At 42.1% G+C, this 13,579-nt stretch overlaps 1 protein-coding gene across 2 annotated transcripts; it reads right to left on the reverse strand.

Annotated features, from left to right (window-relative positions):
- Positions 1 to 740: 740 nt before the first annotated feature.
- Positions 741 to 10,606, reverse strand: LOC121660607. Of its 2 annotated transcripts, none has more exons than XM_042020013.1 (2): positions 10,135 to 10,606; positions 741 to 4,718 (listed from the first exon to the last, which is right to left on the reverse strand). In XM_042020013.1, exon 2 carries the CDS (start codon positions 3,284 to 3,286, stop codon positions 2,228 to 2,230), a length of 1,059 nt encoding a protein of 352 aa, XP_041875947.1. In that variant the 5' UTR covers positions 3,287 to 4,718; positions 10,135 to 10,606; the 3' UTR covers positions 741 to 2,227. The 2 variants fall into 2 exon arrangements, with proteins under 2 accessions (XP_041875947.1, XP_041875948.1); XM_042020014.1 differs by lacking the exon at positions 10,135 to 10,606 and adding an exon at positions 6,403 to 9,518.
- Positions 10,607 to 13,579: the final 2,973 nt, after the last annotated feature.

Here is a 13,579-nt window from a genome sequence, read left to right on the forward strand (position 1 = left end):
TTTGAATTTTAGTGACTAAATTGCCCTCATCACATTCTGCACCCCCATCTGAGATTGCAGAATGTGCTATAAATAGGTGGAGTGAGGCAAAGCTAAAATACCTTCTTAAGACATATGGCATGAGATTGAACAGCACTTTAGTTTGAGAGCTGGTAGAAGGCTTTTCTGTATTTTATTCATGTCCTATTTGCAGTCTATGGCTGCAAAAAACGCTCCTGGTTTAGGAAGGGGGATTTAATCATTTCTTATGTAGCATTTGCTTGTGTTTTGTCAAGATTCTTTAATTCCCTAAATAGTAAATAAAAATAATTAGCTGAATTATAATAATTTTGAAGTCTTCTGAGGCAGAACTGGGAAGGTTAGAACATATTTGTATGATTTCAAATATGTATAAATTCTTAAATGACAAATGTTAACAAACTGACAATGCAAGCAATTATGGTGACACTTTACATTTCATTGGTTTGCATGCAGCTCCATCCCATGTGTTGGTAGGTTCTTAAAAAGTGAAAATTTGGCCCGCTAGACCAATTATTAAAAAGAAGTAAAACTTCGTGGGGCTAACACAAAGTGACAGCGTCCACGTGAATAAATGGTTATCACATTTAGGTGTGATTCTGCTGCTTGCACTTTCTCTGCCCTCAAACTGCTTTCTTCAATGCAGGGATGTTTGACATTCCTAGAAAAGAAACAAATTTCCTCAAAAAAAAAAAAAAAAAAAAAAGGCCAGGTGAAACAAATTGTTAATTGCATTAATTTATTCAGGTGGAGTTTTAGTTTTTATTCTATGAAGTGCTTGTTGCACCACTTTTGTTGTTTCCCACAGATTTGGAGTGGGATTTCCTCCAGTTGATTGTTCAGCAGAGGGAGTGAGACTGCCTTCAAAAGTTTTGCAAGAGTTGCATCTGTGAATCAGGCATTTGAGTTGCCTTTTTTTTTTTTTTTTCCAGATTTTCATAGGCTTCTGTTTTTCACCCTGGATCAGTTCACCTTGGATCAGTTTGCTCTTTTTGTTCCAGTGATTTTTTCTTTTGGACATGTGTCACGATCCGTTAATACAAGCAAGGGTCATGATGGTTTGTTTACAGATCTCAGAGTGCAAAAGGACACAAGGGATTTCAGTTTTAATCAAAACAGTGCACCTTTATGAAGTACCCACAACATGGTAATGCGATAGAGGAGAGAAAGAGAGAGAGAGAGAGAAAGAAAAACAAAGTAAAAGAGTAGAGAGGAAGAAAGGGGGGGGGTAATAGCTACCAATGGATGAGACAAAGTCTTTGTGGTCTGCTGCCAATAGATTTGTCTTCTTTCTGTGGGGAGATCTCATCTCAGTTATTTCAGAAAGTCCCTTTATAGCCCTTTATAGAAACAAGGGGCAACTGGCCAAGACCGTATCTATGTTTCGTAATAACATTGCAAAACTAAAAGCTAGCACTAACTATCACAGGTACATACCAAGCATGCCTTTCTCCTGTGCTAACTATACTGCCTGCCATGGTTCGCAGCCTAGCAGCGTTAGCGCATCTACTTCTGGCATGAGTTTAGCAGTGCTCTCGCTTCTGCTTTCTAGCTGTATCCCCACATCTCTCCCTTTTCCCCAAGAGGTGGGGCAAATCTACAGCCGTTGTTATGAGGCCCATTGCTTTGGGAAACAGGTACAGGACAGGTGTACAGGACAGGTCGTTCCTTTCTGCTTCAGCGCAGTCCTTCCCGCCTGGGCAGCAAGAACGGCACAGTCCACTGTGACCTGCACAAATTTCCTCAGGAATGCGTACCAGGTCCCAGCGGGCACACCTGCAGGCAACAGTTGGCAGACATCCCACCTTAGGCAGGTCGGAACTCCTGTGTTTAGCCTCTGTCCTCGGCGATGATCGTGAGGCAGATGAAGGATCTTCAGACCGTCTCTTACACCACCCCATGACTCACGATTGTCATCAGGAGAGCTCCATCAGCACGATTTCGTAGTGTTGTTGCAAAGTCTTCAGGACTCGTCAATGTTGGTAGCAATATCCCAGAAAAGGGTAGAGAAAATAAGAAAAGAAAAGAGAAAGAAAAGAAAAGGAAAAAGAAGGAATAAGTAATTTTTAATCAAAATACACATGTAATTTTTAATCATATCTTATTTTGATACTCATGTAGTTTGTCTTGTGTCAATAACCTTAGGGGTGTCCACAGTGGATGGGATATTGTTTAAATTGTGCACATCTATTACAGATGTCAATTGTGTTCACCGTTTCATCATTCTGCAATTTATGATGTGTAAGATTGCTGATAAAACAAAACCAATCAAAACTAAAATCAAGAGAACAAGGATGGGATGAGACAATTTGTTCAGGACACCTGTAGCAGTAGGTGACCACCCAAAAGGAGTATCCCACCAGCTGTGTCCAGCATCTTTCTTTCCTCTTTCTAGAACACGATGTATTTCTTTCACATTGTGATGAACAGTTACCAAGGTTTTCTGTCCATTTTTCTTGATCTTTTCCAAAATTTCAATGAAATCTTGGTGAAGCAACAAGTGCTTTACCAAAGTAAGGTTCATCTCAGTGGGGGTAGGCAATAATTGGTGGATCAGTGTGTAATTGGACTGTAAAAGACGATAAGAAGTAAGTGGGGCTAAATAAGAGAAATCACATCCCGTGCTTTTAGTAAAGTTACAAACACAAAAATTTGAATGAGTTTTAGTATCTACTACTAAATTTTCTATAAATACCTTATCACATGCAGTTCTTAAGCATGCACATCCGTTGCCTATGTACACAAGCACCGTTTCAGGAATCTTCTTAGGATGAATTTCAAAATGACAGCTATTTTGTTCTGTGTCCAAACAAATGTCTTGAGGTCTAATTGCACTACTTTCGCAGATAAACCCTTGTTCTTGGACAATAAGAGTTTCCAAATTAACAGTTTGCCACTTCTTACCAGTTTGACAGGCCCATTCTCTATGCTGGAAAGGGTAGAGAATAGCTGCATCATGGTTCAGCCCTAATGCAATGATAGGGAATATCAAATGCACTGAAGCATTACGTATGGTTAGTACAAAGGCTGTGGCTGTGTTTGTGATGGGATTGTAGGTAAAATTCACTAAATTCCACCAGGATTGGAATTCTCTTTCAAAATCAGTGGCACCATCCCAGATTAATTTCTGAATTTCAGTAGGAAAAGTGCCTTCTTTGCCTTCTCTTATAATTGAGGCATCAACTGACTGCATCCACAATTGAGCTTGGACGCAGCTGAGAGCCAAAGAAATGTTGTTTTGTGTAGCACCGAGCATGTCAATTATCATTTTGTGGTCATTCACATTTACCTTTTCTCAATTTGGTAATATGTTTGATAACAGCCACTGATGGGTTCCCAAGGCTAATAAGGATGACTGCAGTGGTTGTTGTATTTTAGTCAAATCTGTAGTTGTGGCAGCCAATTTATTCATTAGTACTTCTGAATCAATACTATTTAAGATTCCCAATCCTGTTCCCACAACACCGGTTATGTCTCTTTGCGTTCGTTTCGTAGAAGGGTTCCGCTTTTGCAACCAGGTTGTCCACGCCTTGAAGGAAGTTTGCAGAAAAGGTGAACAAGCTGGCTGAATTTCTGAGACATTGTTTTGCATCAGCAACTTGACTTGTTTAAGGGACCATGCCGGATTGAACAATATTTGTTGTTGGCCTGTTTTTGTGATTATACATGGTCCAATTTCAAAAATTCTCGGTCTTAGCATGACCAGTGGTTGGGTGGTAGGTATTGCAACATCGACTTTGAGTTCCCCCCAGTATTTTGTATTGTTTTTACCACACATGACTTTATGGGAAAATCGTACAGCAATTAAGTTTAGCCAACAATCTTGATTTTGAATTTCACAAAACAAAACACGGCCGTGAGGTCCAATGCTATAACTGTGTATAGGTTCGGTAAAAAAATCAGCAATTAATCTACATCATATTGTAACATCGTCACCTCGGGTTACCATAAAGGGTGGAAAAACTTTATTCTTGTCATCTAACACAAGGGGGGTACTTATACCATGGTATGTGATTACTGCACTCAGTATGGGCTTTGCTACGGCGTTTATTTTGAATTTATAAGTTAAACCTTTCAGACTTGACTGATCTGCTGGGTTATTTTGCCAATTGCATGTTACATAGGTTGGTTTGGTTAGAGGAAAGTTATACCAGCAGTCAGTTAGTTTGTTTCTGCAAAGCTTTGTGATTTCAACATTGTTGGTACTGGGGTCTAAGGTGTAGTTACCGACATTCTTCTGACAACAACACAGGATGAAGGGGCTTTGTTTGTCACATGCCCACTCTGTTGTAGGGCAGAGTTTGGCCGTAATGTTGGGGTGCAAATCACTTTTCCCATCTGGTTTTAGAAAATTTCCAGCGATTGCAATGGTGGAAGCTTTCTCGTAAAGAGATCCTTCTACTTTTCTGCATCCTACCTTAATTTTTTCACCAATTGTTCCTTTTAGGATTCTAGTCCAATCCTTCAAGTCCCATCCCCATTCACTTGGACGGTATACCTCAGAGTTGTGCAGTACTACAGTGGCTAGGTTCGGGCAACGATCTCTGGGATAGGCTCCTAGAGCACTAGTGTACCTAATGGTAGCTTCAGACCGTGGCCACTCAGCTGGTTTTTGGCCCTGGTGTTGTGGTAGGATGCAGAAAAGTATCACTAGTCTTATCATGGTTTATGTGGTCTTCTTCATGTCCCTCGGAGTTCTTCTGTGAAAAGTAAACACAACAGAGTCTGCCACCAAAAGGCAGAAAATTAGAATGATGGAATTATGCAGCGTGTATGTATCCGATGCTCTCTCCCTAGGGCATCAGAGGCTACCCATGCATATTTATTCAGAGGGGTTTTTAGCATTAGTGGTACTTCTCCTATGGTAGGGAGGTCTACCAAAACAGGTTGTCCAGGGTAGTGTGCCGGATTCTTAGGATCATTTGGTCCCTGTAGTGAGGGAATTATGCTTGGAGCTGTTGGGCAAAAGGCAGTGATTTTGGGACACCCATTTACCCCCCATCTATCATTCACACCTTTCACAGCTTCCCATAGCCGAACATCCCAATTTCCCTCCTGTGGTTTCAAAAGTCCTTTCAAGAGACCATTGGTCCTTTCTACAATGCTGTTAGCTTGAGGGTAGTAAGGGGTGTGAAAAGTCCATTTAATCCCTTCACCTTTTGCCCAATCCTGTACAACTTTGGCAGTAAAGTGAGACCCATTATCAGATTGAATTTCTTGTGGTTTTGGGAAAGTTCCAAACCATCCCTGCAATGCTTTAACTGTATTGTCTCCTGTAGCTCTTTTAAAAGCATCAGCCTGGACTAACCCAGATATAATCTCTACTCCTACCAGCACAAAGTATTTACCTCCTGACTTTTTAAAGGGGCCGATATAATCTACCTGCCACGCGTCCCGTAAGCCTTTACCCTTTCTTAAATGCAGAGGGTCATCTTCCAAAGGGTGTCTTTCTAGCTGTCTGCAGCATTGTTCACAGGCTGATATGCATGTTTTACACATTTCTCTGGTAACAGACCAACCGTGAGCAAGGGCTTCTTTGTACAAATCTTTTGCACCTCTGTGTTGTCTTTTTACATGCAACCATTCTAAGAAGTGCTCCCAGTCCTCTGTTAATTGGATCTTTTTTCACAGGACTTAGTCTTGCTAATTCATCAGCTTTATTGTTCCACTCTCCTGCTGGATTTCCATCTGTCTGGTGAGAGGCTACCCACTCCATGGCAAAATTCCCTTGACTTGCAATACTTAGAATTTCTTGCTACTTTTCCTTTTGCCATACTGGGATTCTGTTAACTTCACAATCATTTTGCTGCCAAAAAGGAAGCCACTCAGTCCATCCCTTAAACACAGCATAGGAATCGGTGTAGATACAGACAGGAGAAGTATTCTGTGGCTCACGTTGGAAAACACTCCAAACAGCTATCAGCTTGCCAACTTGGGCGCTGCCTTCCCCCTCTGTGATAATTCGTTCACCTGAGGAAGTGTGGAGGGCTACAGCCTTATATTTCCACACCTTTCCTTCTCGCTTGGCAGAAGCATCTGTAAACCAAGAATTTGCTGACTGTTTGGGGGAAAAAGGAGGGGCTACTTTAATGACTGAGGCAGGTTTGTCCTGGCTGCTACCCAAGTTTTCAGTTTCTTGGATTGCCAGATTTTTTACACCTCCTTCAGTTATTGAGAAGACGCTACAATAATGTTCAATCTGAGCATACCACTTCCTTACTGAGGCACTCTGGGCCACCCCGTCAGGTGGGGGTGGTGCCAGTAGAGACTGTCTTAATAACTTTGAAAGGGCCTCTCAAAACAATTGGTTGTTGTCATGCAATCTTCTCCACTTCTAGGAGAGCTAAGCTAACCACAAACAATCCTTTCTCCCAGGTAGTGTACCTTTTTTCAGCATCTTTAAAGCCACGGGAGTAAAAACCAACAGGCTTTGTCGGACCCTCAGGACCCCGCTGCCATATGTGTACTGACAACCCTGAGGAGGCACATCCCCATTCCACCTGAAAAGCATCTGTAGGATGAATAGGGCCCAGGGCTTGGTGAGCTGTTGCTTCAAAAACCAACAATTGCAATGCTTCTTCTTGAGAAGCAGTCCATTCCCATTTTGCCCCTTTTCTCAACAAATTATAAAGAGGTCTGGCAATTATGGAAAATCTGGAATGTGTTTTCTCCAGAACACTAATAATCCTAAAGCATGTTGGAAATCTTTTTTGGATTCAAGCATTTTAATCTAATCTAAAGAGGTTAGGGTATCAGGTGGGATACATGTCATACTTCCTTTCCACCAAATTCCCAAAAATTTCACTTCATGTGAAGTGTTTTGGGTTTTTTCTGAGGGAATTTGCAAATCAAGCCTTTCTAAGTGGGAGGTTATTTTCTGTTGGGTATCTCTCACTTCTTCTATTTCATCTCCTCCCACAAGAGTATCATCAATGTATTGATGAACAGCTAGATTGTCTGCTTTGGGTACTTTTTCTAACTCTTGGGCTAAAGCGTGATGAGCCAGGGTAGGAGAATGTTTGTACCCTTGGGGAAGCCCAGTGAAAGTGTGTTGCTGTCCTTCCCATGCGAAAGCAAAACGGTCCATATCTTCTGGCTGTAAAGGTGTCATAAAAAACATGTCTTTGACATCTATAGGTGCCATGATTGAATGAGCCTTTTCTTGAATCAATGTTACTAATTCTGCTAGATTTGGGACGGCTGCTGTAAGAGGGTCTGTGTTAGCATTTAGCCTACGAAAATCTATTGTCAGCCTCCACTCCCCATTAGGCTTTCACACTGGCCACACCGGAGAATTGAAAGGAGAATGGGTATTAAGTACTACTCCTTGTTCTCGTAGCTCCTGTATCACTGGCTTGATACCCTCTTTGGCACCCAGGGGAAGGAGGTATTGTTTCACATTAGTTACTTTGCTGAATGGTAGGGAGGCTGCAGCTTGGAGCAGTCTGATGTTAAAATGTGGTGTGCCAAAAGACCACAGAAGACCCTCTGAGTCCTCCCACTGCCTCCTAGCAAGGGCATTCATCCCTGATAAATTGGTTGGAATATCTCCAATCACCACAGTGATAGAGAGTTGGTTTTCCTCTCCAGGCAAAGTGAGCTTGACTAAGGCCACATTCATAGATTCTGTTGTTCCCAAGGCACTTAAAACACAATATCGGTTCTTTGTTGGAACAATTCCACACCTCTGGGCATCTTTCTTTGTCAGCGCAGAAATTTGTGCCCCAGTGTCAATCAGAAAAGTTACAGGTGCCCGTTTAGGACTTGTAATAACTGTGATCATTATATCTCCTGTTTTATTTTTAGTGAGCATTCTCAGGTATACCTATGCTCCGTTTCTTTGCCCACGGACAAGAAACAGAGGGTCTAGCTTCCCTGGTTTTGAGGAAGAATCTGTTTTGGCTCATTGGCCGGACTTTGAGGGAGAAGTGGCTTTGACTCACTGCCCAGATTCTGAGGGAGGAGGGGTGCACTGGGTTGAAGTGACGGATTCGGTAGAATGGGTTTTTGGCAGTGCCAGTTAGACACTACCTTACTCAACTGATCAAGGGCTAAGCCATCCATCACATTTCTGGGGACCGCCTTTTTGATACCTAATAATCACCAATGCTGACGGTTAGGGATCTGTTTTACGTTCTCTGGTTTTTCACTATGAGGAGCCCTAATGTACCTGACACCTTTTGTTTTTTCTGATTTTTCCTCTGGGATTTTTATAGGTCCATATTTCCTACTGTAATTAATCAGATCTTCTGCAACCTCGCTCCATGTCCAAACTTTGCAATCACCGGCAGGTGAATTTGATTGTGAACCTGGCGGCTGAGAGGGGGTTGAATATGGAGTAAAAATCAGGATCGGTAGATTTGGTCGCTTAGGTTTCCAAGGAATCTATCCAACCTCTCTATAGGACCTATAGCAGCTATGGTTTTTTGAAGGACAATTGCTGTAGGTTTGAGTGATTCTGGAAGGCCTCAAATTAAAGGGGTCATGGAGTTCAGGTTTAACAGGTAATTGCGTGGGGGATTCATATCCAGGAGTTAATTTCCTTTCATGGATCATTTGCAGACAGGTGGCTTTGTGGATGCTTTCTAGAAGTTGATTGGGGGTACCAACTACAGCGAAAGGGTCTCCCCTTTCTAAAGGATTGAGTCCCCCGGCCCAGAAAGCTGCGCTCTGAGTCAGCGACCATGTGTTACGTTTGTCTCCTGTTGTTAAGAAAACTCCATGTCCCCAATATCCACTGTTCAGTTAATTGAATTTGGTCTCCTCCAGTGAGAGACACTTGGAAGACATATTCCGTCTCAGATTCGTGGGGGAGCCGCCCATACTCCTTTTTTAACTTAGCCAATTCAGTAGCAGTGTATGGTATTTGTTTAGTGGTGATATGCAGTTCAAAATCTTCATCATTGATATAATTATATTCTGTTTTAATTAGAGGTCTCATACTAGGGCAGCAGTTTTCCCCACAATTTTTCACTAGCACTAGTTCTTCCTGGGGGTATATTTGGTTAATGTTAGGAGTTTTCTTTTCCTCTTTCTCTTTTGGTGAGTCAGCATTCTTTGAATTCTTAAAATATTCCTCCCTCAAAGCAGCCCGCAGCAAATGATTTTCATTCCTTTCTTCATCTGATTGTTCCTGTAAAATTTCCACTAGGTTTTGAAGGGAATCTATGATTGCTTTCTCTTCACTACATCGCTTAAAGCAGTGATCTATAGCTGCTGTAAGGCATGCTCCTAAAACAGATTTAGGAGCAGATTATGGTTTTATTTCGGCCAAATTTAAACTTTGTCTCATGTTGTAATGAACATATTCTATCAGTCACACTCTCCAAATTAAACCAGTTATTTTGAGCCCATTCTTCCCCTCCCGGAGAGGCCCGGGCATTATGTTTTGCTAGCAGAGCATAAAATGCAGCTTTATTATTTGCACTAGGGTTTTCAGTCATTTTATGAAGGCATCAAAACCACCACAGGGAGGTAAAAACTTAATTACGCACTGCGACACAAACAGCTTTGCTGTGTCTCCCTTCGCTTCCCTGGGTGGGTGAAAGAGGCCAAAATATGCCTGGGAGGTACTCCTTAAGTTACTTATGGTTGTCTCTTCACTACACCAAGCAGTCCAAATTCACACACGCCCACCAAAACAGTTCCCCCTTTTACACTAAGAGATCTTTTTGTGAAAAATCTGAAGACAGAGCCCTCAGCTGAGTATGGGGTGCTTTTCACCTAGGCGTGTGCAGTTTGCGGGAAATTCAAGTCACCCCCCTTGCTTTCTAGACACCGCTCACCCTTTTCAGTGTGTTGGGCTAGGTGCGGCTGGAGCGAGATGTGCTTCCCCTATTACAGACTACACCCAACCTTGCAACCCCTTCTGTCTGTCAGAAATCCTGTCCGTGACGCCAGTTTAATGTCACGATCTGCTAATACAAGTGAAGGTCGTTATGGTTTGTTTACAGATCTCAGAGTGCAAAAGGACACAAGGAATTTCAGTTTTAATCAAAACAGTGCACCTTTATTAAGTACCCACAACAAGGTAATGCGATAGAGGAGAGAAAGAGAGAGAGAAAGATAAAGAAAAACAAAGAGTAGAGAGGAAGAAAGGGGGGGGGTAATAGCTACCAATGGATGAGACAAAGTCTTTGTGGTCTGCTGCCAATAGATTTGTCTTCTTTCCGTGGGGAGATCTCATCTCAGTTATTTCAGAAAGTCCCTTTATAGCCCTTTATAGAAACGAGGGGCAACTGGCCAAGACCGTATCTATGTTTCGTAATAACATTGCAAAACTAAAAGCTAGCACTAACTATCACAGGTACATACCAAGCATGCCTTTCTCCTATGCGAACTATGATTTACCAAAATATGAATATCGATCTAATATCGATATCCAATGGAGACGGACAAAAACTCTTAACAGTTTAGAGTTAGAAAGTGTATGTTTTATTTGGCGCCAGGCACTGCGTGGGATAGCTCCCTGAGAGGCAGGGCCCCGATACAAGCAAACACAAAGCTTTTTATTTACAAAAATTATAAATATCAAAAATACAAATGCATATTCATAACATTAACACCTCCCATTCTCCACTTTGTATGGAAATGAGCTTAAATGTCATTAAGCATGCGTAGTGTGTGTTCTGAATTGAGTTGGTGGTCTTGAATTGGGTCAGTGCTCCTAAAAAAAAAGAAGTAACTCATCTTCCTCATTTTGACCTTTTTGCCTTTCTGAACTTTAACAATCCTAATTACTTTAGTGATCTCTGAATTTCCTCTTGCATGACTTTTGGACGGGTTCCCACCAAGGGAGGAAACTGGTAATTGTCCTTGTTCCCTACACCAACTTATCAATGTTTCTACTCCTCATTCTAAGCACAGCTAAGCAAACATGCAAATGACAGATCATCAGTTATTTGGCAATCAGTTACTAACATCTTAAAACCCATTTCCGGTCCAGTTCTCCTAACTATTTTAATTAACTCTCACTGGGCCCAAGTTCTTTCCTATTCCAACTAATCTCAACACAGCTAGCCTATAACTAAAATCTTTGTTTCTTCTAAATCTATGTTTCATTCCCCACTTCTCTTTTAACAGTGAGTAAATTCTTTTACTCAGTACACAGATTTCCTCTTCATTTATCCAAGCGGCGTGGTCAGCCTTTTTCTCATTCAAGACTATACCATACGCTTTGGATAGTGATGTCAAGGCTGCTATTCTCCACAGCATCTTCCAACACCAAACAAGCATCACTACGGATAAAATCCAACTTGCACTAACTAAAAGGAGCAATACAATAATAGGATGAATCAAGGCATTGAGTATACCAGTTGCTGTCGGTGACCATCCGAAAAGCACATCCCACCAATGATGAGACAAATGTCAGATTCATTCCTATAGGGACAGGCAAGACTTCTTGGACAGTAGTCATGCTTGCCTTTATATACTGATGTGATTCTCCAATTTTCGTAAAATTCCAAATACACAAATTAAGTTGGGTTATCATTTATGATTAAATTGTCTATCGTTATGGTGGGACATGCCATCCTGAGGTAGATGCAACCTCTTCCGTATATGCTAGCCGCGTTGTTTGGTTAATGGAATGCACCTCAAAGTGGCAAATGCTTTGGTCTGTGTCCAAACAAATGTCTTTACCTAAAATCCTTCCACATATGTACCCTAACTGCTTCCTCATAGAGCAGGGCTCTAGGTTAATGGTTTGCCACTGGCTTTTAATTTATCATGCCCACATTCTATGTTCAGAGGGGTATAATACAGTTCAATTCATGGTCTTGTTCTTCTGTATCTTCCCAATCTGGTAATATTTTGGACAGTTTCCAATGCTTATGACCCAGGGCCAGCAAGGAGGATTGCAACGGTTGCTGCAATTTAATGAAGTCACTCCTTACTGCGGTCAATTTGTTCATCATATGCTTTTGTTGCACACCCCTCTATTTTAAGTCTAAACTTAATTGCTCAAGCATTTGTCACAGCATTCAGGGCCAAATCGGATAAGCTTCATGGGCGGATGGTAAGCCTCATTGAAACCCATCCTGCACAAATGCAGATTTACATCTTCAAACATCCCTTCCTTCCCACAGGCTTGCGTTTGTGACTTTGAGCATTTTGTTCAAAGCCTTCTGAAAGTGAAAGCCTTCCCCTGGCATCAGTATATTTCAGTCGCGTTAGACTGGAGTAGTACTACTTTAACTCTTGTTGCGATTGTAAGAATAATTAGTAAAGTCCCAACTTTCCACATAATGTCCATCATAACTGAATTCATCCATCGCCTTTTCGAGTCAGTTTCAGCTTCAGTTCGTTGTTGCCTGGCATTACCTCCCAAACTCCCTCAGGGGCTTTCTTCACCCAGGAGTGATGAATCCAGGCCTTCTGCTCTTTGATCTTGATTGCAGTGAAGGTGGTGAGGATCACCTGGAGCAGTCATTCCCACTGCGGTTCCAAAATCTTCTCTGCAAGAGACTTAACATACACATAATCTCCAGGTTGTACATCATGTACTGGCCCATCTAATTCTCTGCTTTGGGCCCCAGCCACATATTTTTCAATTTCTCTCAGTTGTTTCCTCTATCCAAAGACATAGTGGCTGGAACTCCAAAGCGGGGTATTATTTCTTGCAACAACACTTTGGTCACCCCTCATGCTTTAGCCATCCTAGTGGGAAAGTTTAGCGGAGGGGGTCCTGGGTGCAGGGGAATCCAGCCAGAGACACGATACGGACACTGATACGATTTTAGCATCGTGCTCCAGTTTTATTGTTTACTTACACCAAGTTATACTTTGCCAAGTTCACGCCCCATTCCCATGAGAAAGCCTCTATGCAGCGGGGGAGCTGACTAGTATATACCTTTTCCCAAGGCTGTTCAAGGCTGCCGGCTAGCAGGTGCCTTGCAAGCCTGAGGCCCCGTCAGGGGTACTTCTGCAACAGCCCTGGGATGCCCAAGCTCTCCTGGGGTATCCTATGCCCCCGCCTCACAAGGAATTCCTCTACAGGAAAGGCCTCTGGCCATCCTGAAAAGGTATCTGTTAATACCAATAGTATTGATCCCCCCCTTTTCTGGGTAATTCAATTTGCCACTGTTGCCCAGGTCCGCAGCCTTTCCCAATTTGTCCAACTTTAGGTTTTGGAATATTCTTAGGATTAGTTCAGAGGTGAAGACTACACTGGCGAGTTACTTGTATCACTGCACCTTGCAATCTCCTAGCCATAATCCTATCTTTCAAATAATTGGACAAAGCATCCATTCCCCAATGTGTTTTCTCATGTTCTTTCTGCACCAGTGACCCCAACAAATAAGAAGGTACTATGAGCTTGTTATCCTTAGTTAAAGCCCATCCCTCTGATTATAATTTGCATTTTCCTTTTTTTTATAAGTTTCTTATCTTCCTTGTTGTATTCTGGCCTACCTTCAAGGCAAATCTTTCCATCTGGTATTAATGTTGCCTCTACCTTTTCATTGGGTACTTCACCTTTGGCTGCGTCTTTTGCCTCTCTGTCCACCAGCATATTTCCCTCTTCCAATTCAGAACTCACTTTTTGGTGTGCTTTAATGTGCAT

The sequence above is a fragment of the Corvus kubaryi genome, unplaced genomic scaffold (assembly GCF_017639235.1).
Source record: "Corvus kubaryi isolate FWS band 111438036 unplaced genomic scaffold, C.kubaryi_AGA036_p1.0 36651, whole genome shotgun sequence".
Lineage (NCBI taxonomy): Eukaryota > Metazoa > Chordata > Aves > Passeriformes > Corvidae > Corvus > Corvus kubaryi.

What these genes read in the sequence shown, in the direction of transcription:
- LOC121660607 (XM_042020013.1), bottom strand. Translation starts at nt 3,286, where the DNA reads ATGATAATTGACATGCTCGGTGCTACACAAAACAACATTTCTTTGGCT.